The following is a 16,914-nucleotide window of genomic DNA, read 5'->3' on the forward strand; positions in this document are numbered from 1 at the left end:
AAAAGAGACTTCACTCCTCTCCCTATAAACCTGGCCCAAGGTAGAACCTTAGGAAAATCCCAGTCCAATTTTAGTTGTAAACAAGTAAATTGACTCACTGAATGCCTGAGTTCAGTACTTTCTTCCCCCTGAACAGGCCTGCTCACAGGCCAGGGCACTCAGGCAGTACAGGCTCGAGAGAAATTCACCACAAGGTCTAAGCAACAGCAGTAATATTGTTGTGTTATATTGCTATTTTAATTTAAATTTCAATTTTTTTAATTTTTATTTTTAATTTTAATTTTTTTTTTTATAAAACGAAAATACCCTTATACCTATTAATATATGTATTTATAAACAGTATACTTATTTAAACTATTTGTTATTATTTTTTATTTTTTATTTTATTTTTTATTTTTTATTTTTTATTTTTTATTTTTAAACTTATACCTAAGTATTAATATTATTACTCCTAAATTCAAGATCCTAAATTGGTCAAAAATAAAAGGTATTATTTATTTCTGAGCAATGAAGTAGAAGAAGTAGGCCTGGGAGTAATAGCGCCCGCCACGTGGACCTCCCAAAATGGCGGCCGCGGCGATCTGAGACTCGCCGGCCACCGGGGAGCCTGGAAGCACTTGAAAAGAGGGGACGCTAAGATCCCCAGCCACTTCTCCCACCCCGGGCCCAGAAAACTTGCTTTTAGATGCGCAGCGGCCGCTGCGAACGAACGGCGACGGACGGAGAGCGCGATCACCGGCAAGCCAATCGAAGTGAGAGTCTCCTCCGGCGATCTCCCTGGGTGGGGCCTGCAAAGTCCCGCGCCGAAGGCACCGAGGGGCAGCAGGCACGACGATCCCTCTCCGAAGGAAGGGAACACACTTGCCTCAGGGAGGACAGAAGAGACAGAGATTGAGATCCAACAGGAAAAAATGGAAGAAAAAGAGCAAAAGGAGAAAAGAGGCTGTGAGGCCTAGTCTGGAGCCTTGCGGAGCAAAGAAAATACGTCTGCTAAGCTGAGAACTAAGGAAAAAACTGGGGAAGGCACACCCAGAGGGAGGCGTGGCTAAAGTTTTTTTCTTACCTTAGTTCTCTGCTAAGCAGGATTGCATTAATAACCCATCCTGTGGACTCTACACCACCATCTGCTGGAGAAAGGTTCTTTAGGATTTCTAGATAAGCAAACCATAACATAACTGGTAAAGTAGCAGATTGATCATAAACATCATGACATGGTTCATGGTCTACATACACAATACATTATAGTGATGTCACATTGTACAGATATAAAGAAATGGACTTAAAATTATGCAGAAACCATTTCCTAAGCAAAGACTATTGAAACATTTAAAAGTCTAGAACAATAACATTCAGAAGCAATTCAAACAGATGCTTCCCAAATTCTCTAATGTTTAAGGAGAAGGAGGAGGTACAGAACAATCAAACTTGCAAAATTCTGCTATTATAGCCAAACACAATACAAATAGTTTTAGTCTTCCTACAGAATTGATTTGGTGATCTGGTCTGCCTAGATCAACTGACACATTAGAAGTCCTAACGATTACAGGTAGTCCTCCAGTTATGAACGTAATGGAGCCTGCCCATTCCATTCCTAACTCGGAAATTCGTGGGAGTGAATCTCGTACCTCGAACGAGATCACTCCCTGATCGTTAAGATGCACATGGCTTGTTAAGTGCACATGAGGTATCTCAGGGTGGGGCAGGCCTGGATCCGACCTCCAGAGGCATGTAGAAGCTTTCTCCGACCTCCCTTCAGGGCGCAAATGGCTTGGAGGATGCCTCCAAGGCCTGGATCTGACCTTCAGAGGCTCTGTTCCGGGGCAGCAGCAGCTTGGATCCAACCTCCAGAGGCCTGCCCGATCTCCATTCCAGAGGCCTCCCCCGATCTCCATTCCAGGTGCAAACGGCTTGGAGCAGTCCTCCGAGGACTGGATCTGACCTCTGGAGGTAAGCAGAAGCCTTCCCCAGCCTCCATTCCAGGTGGCTTGGAGAAGGGCTCCGGGGTCAACGGGGTCACTTTCTCCCCCGGCATGGCGAGCTCTAGCGGGCTGGATCCAGGTGCGAGGGAACTGGCCTTCTCCCTTAGTTGAAGGCTTCAGGCCTGTCCTCAGGCAGAAAGGAATTGGGAGCAGGAGCAGGAGACAGGCATCGCAAACTCCTTTTGCATAGAGAATTAAAGTTTCTGAGGTCCGTGATTTGGCGCAACTTCAAACACTTGTGCGAGATCACGGACTCCAAAAACCTCCATTCTCAGCACGAAAAGCATTCCCAAGCCAACTCTCCTCTCCTCAAAGGGAAAGAAACCGCGGAAGAGAGGATTTTTGCAAGATAAGTGAGTCCAGCGCAGCTGGAAGGGAGGGGAAAGCAGTTGTGGGGAGGGGGGAATAGGGTGAATGTTGCAGAGCCTCCACAATTGTTTGTAAGGGCGCTGCAAGATTTATGATTTGAGGACTTGCTCATAAGAACTAGGGTGCACTTGTTGCGTAACTTCAAACAGGTGCTAAGTGAACCCTCGTAACTCGGGGATTACTTGTATCTTTATGACATATCCAGTAGTATTTGTTACTTATCCATTGACTCATTCAGAAACAAATGCAAATTTCAACTTTTACTATTTTTCATTTTGGAACTCCACTCTCTCATACATTCACATAAACATGCATATTATTCAACTCCAAGTCTAGCTGGCTTGGCTAGATTTGAGTTCTACTAGACTCAAGAGGGCATATCTACCATGCAATATTTCAAATATTATACCAAGTCTTAGTTATCTGCCCTTTGCTCACTTGACTTGATTCTATTTTTTGAAAATTCCATAAAAGATAAATTCAATGTGAAGAACTATCTACCTTACAGCAGTCTTCTATTTAGAAAGCAACTGGCTAATAACATTTTATAATACTGCACATTCCTAAAAGGCATCTGGCAACAGTAAAATGAAATCTTGAAGAAGCAAACTAATCAATACAAAGTATATGTTGCCAAATAAATCTGGTTTCCCTAACCCTGATTTTTATATAAATATTACTTGCAAAATTAATGTTTTTCTGATACTGTAAATAAAACTACCATTCTTAATGTCTACCATTTTCAGGGGAGAATGTTTAGTTTACTTATAAGTCAGTCTGCATATTACATATACAAACATGTGAACTGAAGTACTTTCTGCCATCTCAAAGAAGATTCACCACCATTAAGCATTTTTTCTAGTACTTCAATATAACTTTGGCTCTAGTCCCATCATATAAGTAGATAAACATATGAATCAGAATCACAATGCAGATAAATGAATGATAGAATTACTTCCAAGGAAACACCACCTTCTTGTTCAAAGTAATTATATAACTTATAAAGGCTCACCACAAAGACAGAACAATTGCTATTTGTAGACTGTAGCCTGCTTTGCTTGCCACCTTATCTTAAAAAAATGTTGCCATTACTGTTTTATTGACTAAGTGTCTCTGTAGTTTGCATACAGGGAGGAGCCAAGATTAGATATCCTTTTCACAATCTCAGATATCCAACTAAAAGACTCCTAAGGGTTGGAAACAATAAGATTAGATTACTTTTTTTAACAAAGCTATTTGACTTCACATTAAGGAGAATTTAAAAGATCAGTAAAATATGAGGGGCCAGCTACACACAGCTTATTTGGCATGATAGTCAACTTGTTTAGGAAATCTCAGGGAACAAGACAAACTTTAGTGGTAATAATTAGAAAAGGGATTGGAGAGTAAATATTTGCTCTTCGCACAAACTGTATAGGTAGTCCTTGACTTGCAATCATAATAGGGAAGTTAATAAGTTATAAAGTGAGGTGTCACATGGCTGCATCAACATACAATAGTTCCCAGCGCTCCTCATTGTGGTAGTTTACCAAGAATCGTGGGTGGTTAATCGAATGTACACCCCAATTCAAGCCATTCTGGGCTTGGTTGTCCCCCCAGCCCTGATAAGGGATTGCCTCATGTCCCCCATCTTGCCATCTCTGCCTTTTAGCTATTCTGCATCTTGCCTTGTGAGGCAGCAAGCAGCCTCAGAAGTGCCTAACACTGGTGCTGTTTTCCATGCTGCAGGAAGCCACAGCCACCCCAGTCTGTGCCAGCAAGCAATTGTTCACCCAACTGCCTTCTCTCCCTGTCCCTCACACTGACCTTTCACCTTTTGTGCCAAATGATGTATCCAAAGCAGAGTGCCTCATTGCCTTTCCTATCTCCTTTTTAGACTTGGGGCCAGCATCCTATCCTAGGGACTTTCTTCAGCAAATGCTTCCACCCCAGGAGCACAATACCAAAGCTCATGAACCCCCAGCAAGCATTCATTCAGCAAAATGCCCTCTCTCCCAAGTTCCCACCATCAATCTTTTGCCTTTTGTACTGAGCCACTGCAACAGAAGAAGTGATTCACTGCCTTTGATATCTCCTTTTTGGATCTTCGGAAACTGCACTATTTTTTGAAGAGAGTGCAGCCTACAAAAAGTTGTTCTTTGGAAATCCAGCAGAGCTTTCAGAAGGTTTAGGGAACCACGTGTAGGAAATATTTGCCAGAGAAGCTAGGTCCAAAATGAAGACAGCAAAGACTATGAGGCACTTTTGCTTCTGCCCCAATGGCTCGGTGGGAGAAAGGGGAAAAGATTGGTATAGGGCAGGGCTTTTCAATCGGTGGTACGCGTATCACTGGTGGTACGCGACCACCTGGCTGGTAGTACACGGCGTCGCCTTCCTCCCCCCCGCTCCGCTCCTTCCCAGCTCACTTGTTTGTGGAAAACATGCTCCTTGGCGGCAGCCTGCACGAACCCTACCGAATGTGCCCTTCAGGAGGGCGTGTGAAGAGCATAGGCACAGAGGAAGGTCCCGCCCTCCCCAGGGACTCATTGTGGAGCAACCGGATTGACTTCTTCTCATGCACGCAGGTCAGCGGGATCCGTATCGCCCTTCCCCTCTCTCTTACTTCACAACAAGCGCTAGCCTGATAGGAGACAGAGCCTTGGCAGGAAGGGGTTTGAGACCGCTCGCGTCGCGACCCTGAGCACCAACATCACAACTGCCCCTCCTTCTTTTCCCCCTTCTCTCTTTCTCTGTTGCGGCCTCACTCTCTTCCATCTTCTTTTCCTTCCCCCCCCCCGCGAGTTTGGCTACCCCTCAGGGCCCTCACGTTGCCTCCCGGAGGACTCAGCTGTTCGGCAGCCAGAAGTCAGAGCCACTCAGCTGTTGGTCAGGATGCCCACGGAACCGACACCACGCTGCCAGGTAGAATGGCGCTGGCCGCTGGTCTCCTTTGCAGCCCCACACGTTGTCCTCGACCCCTCCACCGTCCATTCATGTTGAGTCCGCGGGGGCTTGACAGGGAGAGAGGGAGGGATGGAGGAAGGGACTCCTCCTCCTCTCCTAAGATTCAAAACATGATCAGCTTCCCAAGGGCGCTACAATCCTCATGAAAGCGGGGGGGAGAAGCAAAGGGGGCGAGAAAGCTCACGGCGGGCTCGAAGGAGCACCTGTCAGCATCAGAGACGAGAAACTCCCCCACAAACCCAGGCGAAGGGGTGGAGAAAAGGAGCCCCCTTTGGGAGGAAACCACCACCTTCTCCTCGACTTTGTGCTCTCCTGTTTCTCAGCAGCCAGGCTGCCAAGCCTCTACTGGCTGGAACTCCGTGTTTGTTTTGTTTTTTACGTCTCGCCTTCATGTGTTTCTGCTGTACCTCCTCGGCGCTCCCACTCCCGGGAACAGGGCAGGCGGAAGAAAGCTTGGCTAGGCTAGGCAAAGAGCCGCGAGCTAAGATCGCAGGCAGGCCGGGGAAGGGGGTGAAGAAGAGGAAGGGGATTGGGAGAGAGGAAATGCCAAGCTTGTCCTCGCCTCTCCCAAGGACCTCCTGCACCATCTCACAGGAACACCTGGTTTCTGATTTACGCTGCAAAAGGTTTTTTCGCGCAGAGGAGAGAGGAAAAACAATTACGGAACACTCGGGAATCCCTTGCAAGGCACCATGTACCTTGGTGCTTATTTCCTAATGCCTCCCCCCCCCCGTGTTTTCTGCTCCACCCCAAATTCGCCTCCCTTCCACTCTTCTTATGCAGCTATCTATGGTTGTGTGAGCAAGTGAGCTGGGCAAGAGCCCAGGATCGGGGCACGTAGCTACAGTTGATCCGCGCATCTGCAGAGCAGCCCAGAAGCTCAGATCAGCTGTAGCTGCTCTCCTGGGCTCTTGCCCAGCTCACTTGCTCATGCTTTGTTGGAAAACATGCCGCTTGCTAATTTAGCAGAAGCGCAAATCAGCTGTAGCCCGGTGCTGATCCTGGCACTTCTGCTAAATTAGCAAGCGGCATGTTTTCCGGCGAAGCACGAGCAAGTGAGCTGGGCAGAGCTCTCCTCTGCCTCTGCCTTTGCCTCTGCATGTGCACAGGCAGGTTTGGCATGTCGCCATGGCCACCGGCAGCACAGTCACCAGCCACGCTCCTGCAACAGTCATAAGTGTGAAAAATGGTTATAAGTCACTTTTTTCAGTGCTTGTAACTTCGAACAGTCACTAAGCAAATTGTTGTAAGTCGAGACTACCTATACTTTTATCATTTTTTTTCCTTTTTGGGGGGTCATCAAGTTTTTGATACCTTGCTGGGCAACTGGTGGTACTTGGATATTGCCTTATCCTAAAAGTGGTACAATGGGTGAAAAGGTTGAAAAGCCCTGGTATAGGGAACTGGGAAGGAAGGTAGCTGGATGAATGAATGGGGCAGCTGAAGCTTTCTCAGGCCACATGATTCTGTGATTGCTTGCTGTCCTGCAAAGCAGGATGCAGAGTGGCCAAAAGGGAAAAGATGGTGGGAAGATATGTGGGTGGGAAGAGCTGAAATACCCCTGCAGTCTTAAGTGTGGGCAGGCTGCCAAGCACCTGAATGTTAATCTCATGATCACAGGGATGGTACAACTTTGGGCAAAGGTTGGAAGTCTTTTTAGTCAGCAGCCTTCTAACTTCAAAGAGCCATTGAATGAGAGTTACCTATATCTCAGATTTAGTAATATGATTTTTAATTAATCGAAGACTTGGCATTTTACTATTTTTGGATTTGAAAGAAAAATACACCTGAGTTGCCTGAGCACAAAAAGATCTAAAAGCAGGAATTCAATAAAGGAGCCATGCCTATATAATAGTCATGACAGATATCTATTTAGAAATAGTTAAGAACATATTTCTGCTGTTTGCTTCTCTTACATTGCTCTTCTAGACAGAACTGTTGCTTTTCTCTTTGGTCTGAGATTTTTGTATTAAACAAGTATTGGAGAACAGACAGCAAGAAATGATCTCTGGACACTGAGTTATTAGAAAAATATTACTTATATGGGAAAGAAAACATGCTTGAGTAGTTAAAAGGATACTAATTTGGGTTTGGAGAGATTAAGTACTTCTAGAAAAAAAAGCTTACCCATTAATGTATAGTCTCATTAAAACATACACTGTAAGCACATAAAATAAAATTCTGAAAAGTAGACTCTTATGAGTTTACTAAGTTATTCTTATAACAGGGTTTTTAACATGTAAGCAATGAGGACTTCACAAGTAGCCCTCAACTTACAACCACAAATGGGACCAGAATTTTCACTGCTGAGCAAGACAGTGAAGTGCATCATGACCAATTTGATTGTCTTTTTTGCTGTGGTTATTAAGTGAATCAAGTAGTCATTAAGTGAATCCAGCTTCCACTGACTTTGCTTGTTGGAAGCTGGCTTGGAAGGTCACAAATAGTAATCACATATGACCCTGGGACATTGTATCCATTGTAAATGCATACCAGTTGCCAAACACCCTAATTCTGTGCACAGACAGGTTGGAAGTCATTTTTTTTTAAAGTTTTGTTGTAACTTCAAATAGTTGCTAAGCAAGTGGTTGTAAGTTGAGGACTACCTGTAATTGGACTACCTGTAATTGTTGACTAATATCTGTCCCCATGATTTCAGAGTGACCTGGTTTATACATTGATTTTTTCCTTAACTTAAATGTTTTACTAATTAGCTATGATGATCATTTAATAGCCAATTAGCTATGATGTAGCATTTAATAGCCAATTAATTTATAGTCAATATAGGTAGTCCTTGACTTATAACCATAAATGAGCCAGGAATTACGGTCGTAAGCTATTGCAATCATAAGTTGAAGTATCACATGACTAATTCAAATTTATGACCATTTTAATGATGATCATTAAGCAAACACCATAATCATTAAAATGAACACAGCAATTGTTAAGTGAAGCTGGTTTTCCCCCAACAGGCATTTTTACTGAAAATCAGAAGTAAATGCTGAAAGTGGCAAAACCCCCCCACAAATTGCCGTCACGTGACCACAAGATGCTGCAAATGGCCATAAAGGTGAGTTAGTTGCCAAATTCTCAAAATGTGATCACATGACTATGATGTTTGGGGGGAAGAGAGGCTGATTGTTGTAACTCCCAAAATGGATCATAAATAGCTCTAGTCCAGTGATGGCGAAGTGCCCAAACTGCAACCCAAAACCCACTTATGTATCGCCGGGTGCTGGGTGGGCGTGGCCCATTGGGTGGGCGTGGCTGCAATGGTAACAGCAGACTGGGTGGGACTAAAAAGTTCAATCAATCAATTCCAACTTTGCGAGATCTTTTTTTCCCCCGTGAGAAGTTGAAATTGATTGATTGAACTTTTTTTTTTGCACACAGTGGCGAACGCCTAAAACGAAAAGGTTTTATAAAACTCAGCTGAAGACCTAGGACTGGGGCGACGGCACACGTGCCCACAGAGAGGGCTCTGAGTGCCGCCTCTGACACCCATGCCATAGGTTCGCCACCACGGCTCTAGTCTGTTCTAACTTTAAACACTCATTAAGCAACCAGTTGTAAGATGAGGACTATTTCTAACTACTGTCTACTGGCTTCTTTTCAGGAAGATAACATGGTTATCTGCTCTGGCAATACCAACAGCCATTCCAGCAAGAAAGATGGGCAGGATTCTAAGGTGCATGAGTCATTTAGGCCCAACAAAGTTCTTGTATTAACCATTATACACCTCAGTTTATATATTAGATCTGTCTCTCACAGATAAAAATTTCATTTGTGGCCCTCTGGATTCTTTGACAAGTCAATGAGGAAAAACTCTCAGGGTAAAACAGTTTAAAAGAATATAGATATATGCTCTATTCAACAAAAACTTTTTAGATTAGGAGTCAAACATTATTTTAACACCAAAACATTACTAGGCAAAAAAGGGGATTTCAACAGGCTAGTCCTAAATGCAATATCAAAGACTTTAGGGCTTAAAAGCATGGATTCACCAACAAGCTCTTTATCTAACCAATTAGACATACCAACAAAATATATTTATAAAAGGGTATAATGACTGAACTAAGAACTATCTGGTTTTTTTTGTTTTAGAAAGTATTTTAATGGCCTCTCATATAACTTTATTAATTTTCATAATAAAGTACCAATTGTAAGCAAACTTGTCCAGCTGGAATTATTTTCTTCTCTCTCTGTTTTGCATTTATTTGTTTGTTTATGGAGGTGGGGAAGCTATAGCTCTGACAATTTAGTTTTCCAATATACCTTTTTAAAAAATGGTCCCTTTCTTTCCTTTAAGACCACTGAGGAATTTTTTTCCAAAACATAAGAAGCTCTATTTTATCATATAGTGTCAGTTGTGTAACATAACAAACACATTTAACCTCCAAGATTCAATTTTTATGTAGTAATAACAGCCTATCCACACAATTTAGGGAGACAGCCATCATAGAGAGGAGAAACCTAACCTGCAGAAAAAGAAAACAAAACCCTGAAAGAAATATAGGAAGAAAACATTAGCTATGAAATTCACAGATGGGGAACAAGAAGAAGAGAAACAGGATGTAATATCCTTAGAAGAGTCTTCCAGCAGCATATTTTTCAGATCTTTCTAAACTGAGCTGAAAGCACAATCAAAGCGTTAAACAGTGCCAAAAATCCACAAGAATGTGTAAGGAAGATAACACTCATATCAGTCATCAGTTAGAAGTAACTATTTACTGAAAAAAGTGCTCAGAAAAAAAATCATATTATTTATCAATTATTGATTTCCAACAATAGCAATTAGACTATGGAATAACTTTTTTAAAATGCCATATACTATTATAAAAACAAATAACAGTTCTTTAGAAATTTGTTTTAATGTTCCTTAATTATTTTAATTTTGCAGTAATTTTCAAGTCATTATTTTGTTTAGCTGGGGAAACAATTCTGCCACAGAATGGTTATTTGCTGAAACAATTATACATTACAGAATTTATATGTCCTTTTGCAGTGTTAATTACAAAGTCACATAGGCAAAAACTTTTCAAGAGTAGCTAGCTCTTTAGAACGATCTGATGGCAACTTAAACAACATTGCTAAGGGAATATCATTGAGCAGAATTACAACCAACAACTACAAAGTCATATCTTTGCTGGGAAGCAACAACAACATCAAAATGATCAGAGCTTACTAAAAAAAAAGTGTATTCTAAGAAGAGTGTAAATTCCATCTCATTTTGCACCATCTCAAGGGAAAAGGAGCTTTCTGATATGCTTCTATAGTTCCTTATTTCTCTTTTTTTCTTCTGCATCTCAAGTTCAAGGAACTATAAAGAATATAGTAGCTGATTATTACAATGGTTTTGGTCTGTTTTGGGATTTTTCCTATTAACACTCAACATATGTATATAAATTATATATTTTTTCTTAAATCTGACAACATTAACTCTGTTTTACAAGAGAATAAAGTAACATTTCACTGATAGAATGAACTTTTAAGTAAGTTATCAAATAAAGAAAATTGAAAATATTATTCAAATTTACAATGCAAAACCATTAAAATGACAAACCAGTGACATCTATCAATGGTGTGTTATTACTATCACACAATTGATTTTTATGCATTCTTATGAAAATAATAGACAAGGCAAAATACCTTCTTCCAAGAAATCAAGGTTCTCATAACTTCTGTGTTTACATTCATTGTTACAACTGGATTCAAAGCTGTCATCCTGATATATGGATTCTTTCAGTGACATTACTAAAAATCATCATTAAGTAAGATCTTGTAAAATAATACTTGAAAATAGGTAAACATCCCAATATCTGCAGTACAAACTAAATGAGTTTCCATACAGAAGAAATCAATCTTCTTGTTTAACATTCTTCAAGTGGTATGGCTGGGTAACCTGTATGCTATGATCATCATGAAAGGAGAGGCAAAATACAGAATAGGGGAGGAGGAAGATTATAAGAATATCTATTCATTACTAGTTATCCATATAATATAAATAGCAGCAAATTATAATCCTCTTTCTTTGAATGTTTCTCATAATAAAATTGAACGCTTAAAAAATTTGTCCCTTTAAAGCAGATTTTTTAAATTTTAAATTGTTATAATCCTCCCTACTCTAAACAAAAATGGTATTTTCCTATAGGTTTCATAGCAACTATACCAGGAAGTAAACATAGGTACAAAGAATGCTACACCTTGAAGTGAGGCAGTGAAATTATTTTGCAATCTTTATACTACTGGTTGCTAATAGACAGAAACAAATGGAACCAGGAAAATGTGAAATTTGGGGATTTCAGGTTTACTCATAGGCTGAGAATATTGGCTATGAACGTTTGCTTTAAATTTTCAACCTAGGAACCCAGTAATAAATTAATATGTATTCTTTTCCCTTTAACATCTTACCTTACCACCTTTTCCCATTATACATTCCCACTGAAAATTCAGAGTTAACTAGGATTTGTTAACTAGGATCCTATTTTAAAAACATGGTTTATGCCTTTATTATAAACATGACTAAGATTTTTTTTATTATAGATAATGGTAAAATTTTAATCCACAGCATATTTATACATACTTTAGAATCAGTATTAGGCTTTTGGATTTGACTCCAAAATGGTATTTTGGAGTTCCTAGGGGGTGGGGGAGAGCCTAGGAAAAACCACTATTGTTTTAAAAATCAAAGACCTCTCTCTTTGGGAAAAGACAAACTTTGGTAACTCATCTAAAATAACCTTTTATATAACTTTATTCATTATAAATCTACTTCCAATATAAAACATATTTACAGATACAAGTGGTTTAGGGGCTACATACTTCATGACAGCTGTGTACGTATATGGCTGAAATTGAGATGGCTGAAGACTACCAACCCATATACTATACTATGTTAAGACTTCATGTACTTTTTCTTCCTTCCTATTTTGCCTTTCATTTCCAGGATGGCACAACTTTCTCTGACTGGAACAATTCCTCACTGCTCTGTGTCAGCTACTAAATTCCATAGAGCAGGGCTTTTCAACCAGTGTTACGGGTACCACCTGTGGTACATTGGAACATGGCAGGTGGTACGCGACCATCCTAGAAAAGTGGTAGCGGGAGAGGGGAATGAGCTGAACTGGTGGCAGCACCGCACAAGCCTGTGCGAGAGATAGCTGGAGCTGCAGGGCTGTCAGGGCTCACCAGAAGCACCAGGATCAGGGCCAGATTCCAGCTGGAGCTCGGCGCTGATCCTGGTGCTTCTGCTGAGCCCAGAAGAAGTGCTGATCAGCTGGAATGTTGCAGCATCTCCAGGGTTTTGTGATTTACATTCAGATACTTGGCAACTGATTCATATTTATGATGGTCACAGTGTCCTAGAGTCATGTGAAGTGACCAAAACCTGCTGCAACCACCCAGCAGATGGGGGGAATAAAAACCAAACACCCCCCACCCCACTCCGCTGCCAATTCTCAACAGAAATGTTCACAACAATGAAAACCTCGGACAGGAGGAAGAGCGAGGCCAGCCGGGCAGGCAGGTGTCTTGCTCGGCTGTGGCTTGGGGGGGACTTTTTTCAGTGCCATTGTAACTTCGAACAGTCACTAAGCAAACTGTTGTAAGTCGAGGACTATCTGTACTTTATCATTTTTTTCCTTTTTTTTTTTTGGTCATGTTTTTGACACCTTGCTAGGCGACTGGTAGTACTCGGATATTGCCATATCCTAAAAGTGGTACAATGGGTGAAAAGTTTGAAAAGCCCTGCGTTAGATGGTCAATACATGATGTCTGGGTGTATCTCTTTTATTAGAAAATGAATACAATCAGTGATGTTCTCTCTAATTTTGAATATTTAGCCTAACTAAACAATGACAGATTTTTTATTTATTTAACATTCTATTCTATTTTCTTTCATAAGAAGGCCAAGCAGTATTGAAGAGTACAGAAAAAACAGAAGCATACAAAGTATTAAAGCATCAGAAAAATCTAAAATGTCCAGCATATCAGCAATTAAAATGATAAATGTTGCTTAAAGAAAAATCTAGTCAAGAAGTAAACATTTGATCTCTTTATCAGATTAACACAAACAATATGGCAATCCTACTAAAATTTCTTCACTATCAATATTATTTTTCTATCTGTGGCTTAAAATTAACAATTTTAAAAACTTCTTGAAGATCAATTTAGGAAACTGAAAGCTAAATAAGGAAGTAGAAACTTGTCTTTTTCTTGATATTCTACATTGGATCATCCAACCTAAAGTGCTATATCATTCAATTAAAGCAGAAATAGATCATTCTGATAAACTAGAAAATCATACAATAAACAAGTGTTATCTTAAATAAGCATTTCCCAAATTATATGTCAGTCACCACTGTTATCCTTGCATGCAATAAGCACTGTGTCAAATTCAGAAGAATATTCAAAGAGTGTATTATTTCTGTATTTATTTTCCATTTTATTCTAATCCTTCTAAATTCTGATATTAAAATTTATATTTTATACTAAATTCATAATAATGGCTACATCTCTTTTGCTCCCCTATAAATCCATCTCTCTTATTTATAAAGAGGAATACTTGAATTGAATAAAGCTATGACAGGAAATATTATTCAGAATTCTGATTTCATTTTGGGTTTCTGTTCTGAGGCCAAATTAGAAGATTTGAATTTCCCGCAAGACATGTGGTGCAGTTTTCGTTACTCCTCCTTGCACTCTCCTTTATCATGAGACTGGTGATCACATCCTGCTTTACCAGAAAGCAGAATTACCAATGTGGCAGAAAACAGAAAGTTCGAGAGATGCTCGTGACAGAGATAGACTTCTCAAATTTAGCCTTCTGATAATTTAGCTAGAACTGCTCTATTTCCTTCAATAAAGTTTTTAATCCCAAACTGAGATGTTAACTCCCTATCTATATATTCACACACACACACACACACACACACACAGAGAGAGAGAGAGAGAGAGAGAGAGAGAGAGAGAGAGAGAGAGAGAGAGAGAGAGTTATTTCCATTTTACACAATAATATGTGATTAGCCAGTTTTCTAAAAATATACTCTTCTCAGCAAAACAAACGGATTTAAGTATAAGCTCTAACAGCTATACACAATAAGCATTTCAGAAGCAATTTCCTTCTCCCCAAAAGACTTGTCTAGTACCAATGTTCTACTGCCACTCCCACTGGCCAAAAGCTCTAATTACAATTTCCTATAGCATCTTTCAAACTTATGCCAAGAAATGCTAAAATCTGTCAACTTCAACTGCAATATCACTATTTCTTTCAGTTCTCCTGCTACAGTGATAGATAAGCTTAGATCACAAGTATAAAACAGAATTATTACAAAATTATGTAATTACCATCTGTACATTCTTCATAATACCAGTCCAGCTCGTAGTAGTCTGCTTCAATGAATTTCTGCATAGTCTGTTCTCCTTAGGCACCATCGAAAGAGGTTTTACAGGAATATCACAGAGGTCAAGTGAAATACAGCCATGCCTGCTTGCTTTTACCGATCACCATGTTGGAAAGGAACTCTGGGATTACTAACAATATGACAAACATCCTCTGCCAGAAAGAGGAATCAATGTAGAAATTAAAAATTAAAAGAAAATGCAACTTCAAAAGGGAGAGGCTGTTGAAGCTGCTGCACCAGGTTATTCTAATACAGAAGCTCTATAGAGAAGCCGTGGGGGTGGGAATTAACAAAACCATCCAATCAGAAGGCTTAAAAGCTGACGTTGGAGGCACACACCACCACTTGGGGTTTCTAACTCATTTCTTTTCCATTCTGCTCCTCACATCTCTTTCAGTCTAATAGGTTGCCATGGAGACTGGCTGATTCTGAACAAGATGCAGAGATGGAGGGTGGAAATGCACACTGCTGCTTGTGACTGCTAGCAAAGGGTATCTCACTAAAAAGAGCAATACCCAGAAAAATGCCTTTCATTTCCATAAGAAAAATATTCTTACATTAAGCAGCAGCATAAACATTGATAATTTATAAAAGATATGGTTAAAATGCAGCCCTAATATAACACCCCCAGCCCAAATTACATGAATGCAATTCTACAAATGCCTCTGCAAGTGCCTTATGATAACATCTAAATGTCTACATTCTTGATTAAGAAAAATTAATATAACCCCTTCAAGCTCTTAAAGTCATTTTAAGCACTTATGTGCTTATTCTGCAAACCAATGATCCACCTTCCAAATATCTGACCTCTATGACAGCACAGAAATGTTTGCAGCAAGCCACAGCCATTTTGTATAACTTAAAACATTGATCTCTTTCCACACTGCTTGCCATCATTCTTTCTAAACCCTGCTAAATAGACAAACTTGTATTGATTTTATAGAAGAGATTGGAATTTAACAAGAAATTATCATTTAGAATTTTGTAGGCATGGGAAATGAATAAATGCTCATTTCCTATGTTCACAAAATTCTAAATCTAAGCTTAAACTTCAATGAATGTATGTTCTCCAATCATAATTACCTCAAATCTTACACCGGGATCTCCTACAACTAAAATATTAAAACATGAGCATTGGCAAATATTACCTTGACCTTTTCTATATATTCTTTAAAAAAAAAGACAATGTAAACTACAATATCAATAGATTAGTATTAGTGGAAAAAATACATATACAAATATAAAGAGAAGCTTATATTGAGGAATATCATAAAGTTAATCTCATCAAAATCACTTTTAAATATGCATGTATTGATTGTAGAAGTATATTCCGATCTGCACATCTAAAGTTTCTCCATCTAGGGAAGTTGTGATAAATTATACTTTATTTTGGTATCCAATATCTTTATGGCATCTTAAAAATCGGTGTCAGGTATTCTTAAAGCCATGTCACAATCAACTTCAGTGCAGTTAAAAAGCATAGTTGATTTTAAAGAGTAGTTCATATTTACTAAGGAAGAATAGATCCTCTACAAATACACACAACTTTTAAAAACTGTATAGATGCCACAAAGAATTAATATGAAATAAACCTGTGACATCCATATTTCTATAAACAACTGCTATTTGCCACATTATATATATCTCATTTTTCTTTAAAAGGTTATTGGGCTATAATGTTGTATTAACAAGGAATTTATATTGACATAAGAGGAATAGGGAGAACCAGAGATCTCTTCAAGAAAATTGGAGATATGAAGGGAACGTTTCATGCAAAGATGGGTATAATAAAGGAACAAACTGGCGCCCTTTAGAAAGGCGCGTATTCTGGGATGGTGAGCCAGAGGAATCGAATTGGCACAGGTAAGTAGGGTTGATAGGGCCGCCACCTGTCTACGGATGATGGCAGGCTAGGCCTCTATCCAGGCCATCAAGAAGGTAGTCAATGATCTGAGGGATTGTCAATTCCGAGATGTCCAGTTGCCGCCTTCCGCACCAATGGCAAAAATTCCTCCATATGGAGTCATAGATGCGATTGGTCGCCGGCCTGCGAGAGGCCTGAATCATGGAAATCGCTCTGGCTGAAAACGACTCCTGGGTCATGATTCTGCGCTAGTGCCAGGCGGCTAACTATAGCTACTGAGGTTCTGGGTGCCGGAGAACCCCCTGGTGAAGAGACACACAATACGGGGGATCTTCCATGGGGGAGAACGGGAGAGATT

General features: G+C 40.1%; 1 protein-coding gene across 1 annotated transcript in view; it reads right to left on the minus strand.

Moving 5' to 3' along the window:
- The window catches only part of TRAK1 (trafficking kinesin protein 1), an 84,105-nt gene extending 69,293 nt beyond the window's left edge, over positions 1-14,812 (minus strand). The window contains exon 1 of the mRNA XM_015822820.2: positions 14,637-14,812. Within this exon, the coding sequence (XP_015678306.2) occupies positions 14,637-14,700 (64 nt within the window). The 5' untranslated portion in view covers positions 14,701-14,812. The remainder of the gene's footprint in view (positions 1-14,636) is intronic.
- Between the last annotated feature and the right edge of the window lie 2,102 nt (positions 14,813-16,914).

The sequence above is a fragment of the Protobothrops mucrosquamatus genome, unplaced genomic scaffold (genome assembly GCF_001527695.2).
Source record: "Protobothrops mucrosquamatus isolate PMUCROS unplaced genomic scaffold, P.Mucros_1.0 scaffold_177, whole genome shotgun sequence".
Classification (NCBI taxonomy): domain Eukaryota; kingdom Metazoa; phylum Chordata; class Lepidosauria; order Squamata; family Viperidae; genus Protobothrops; species Protobothrops mucrosquamatus.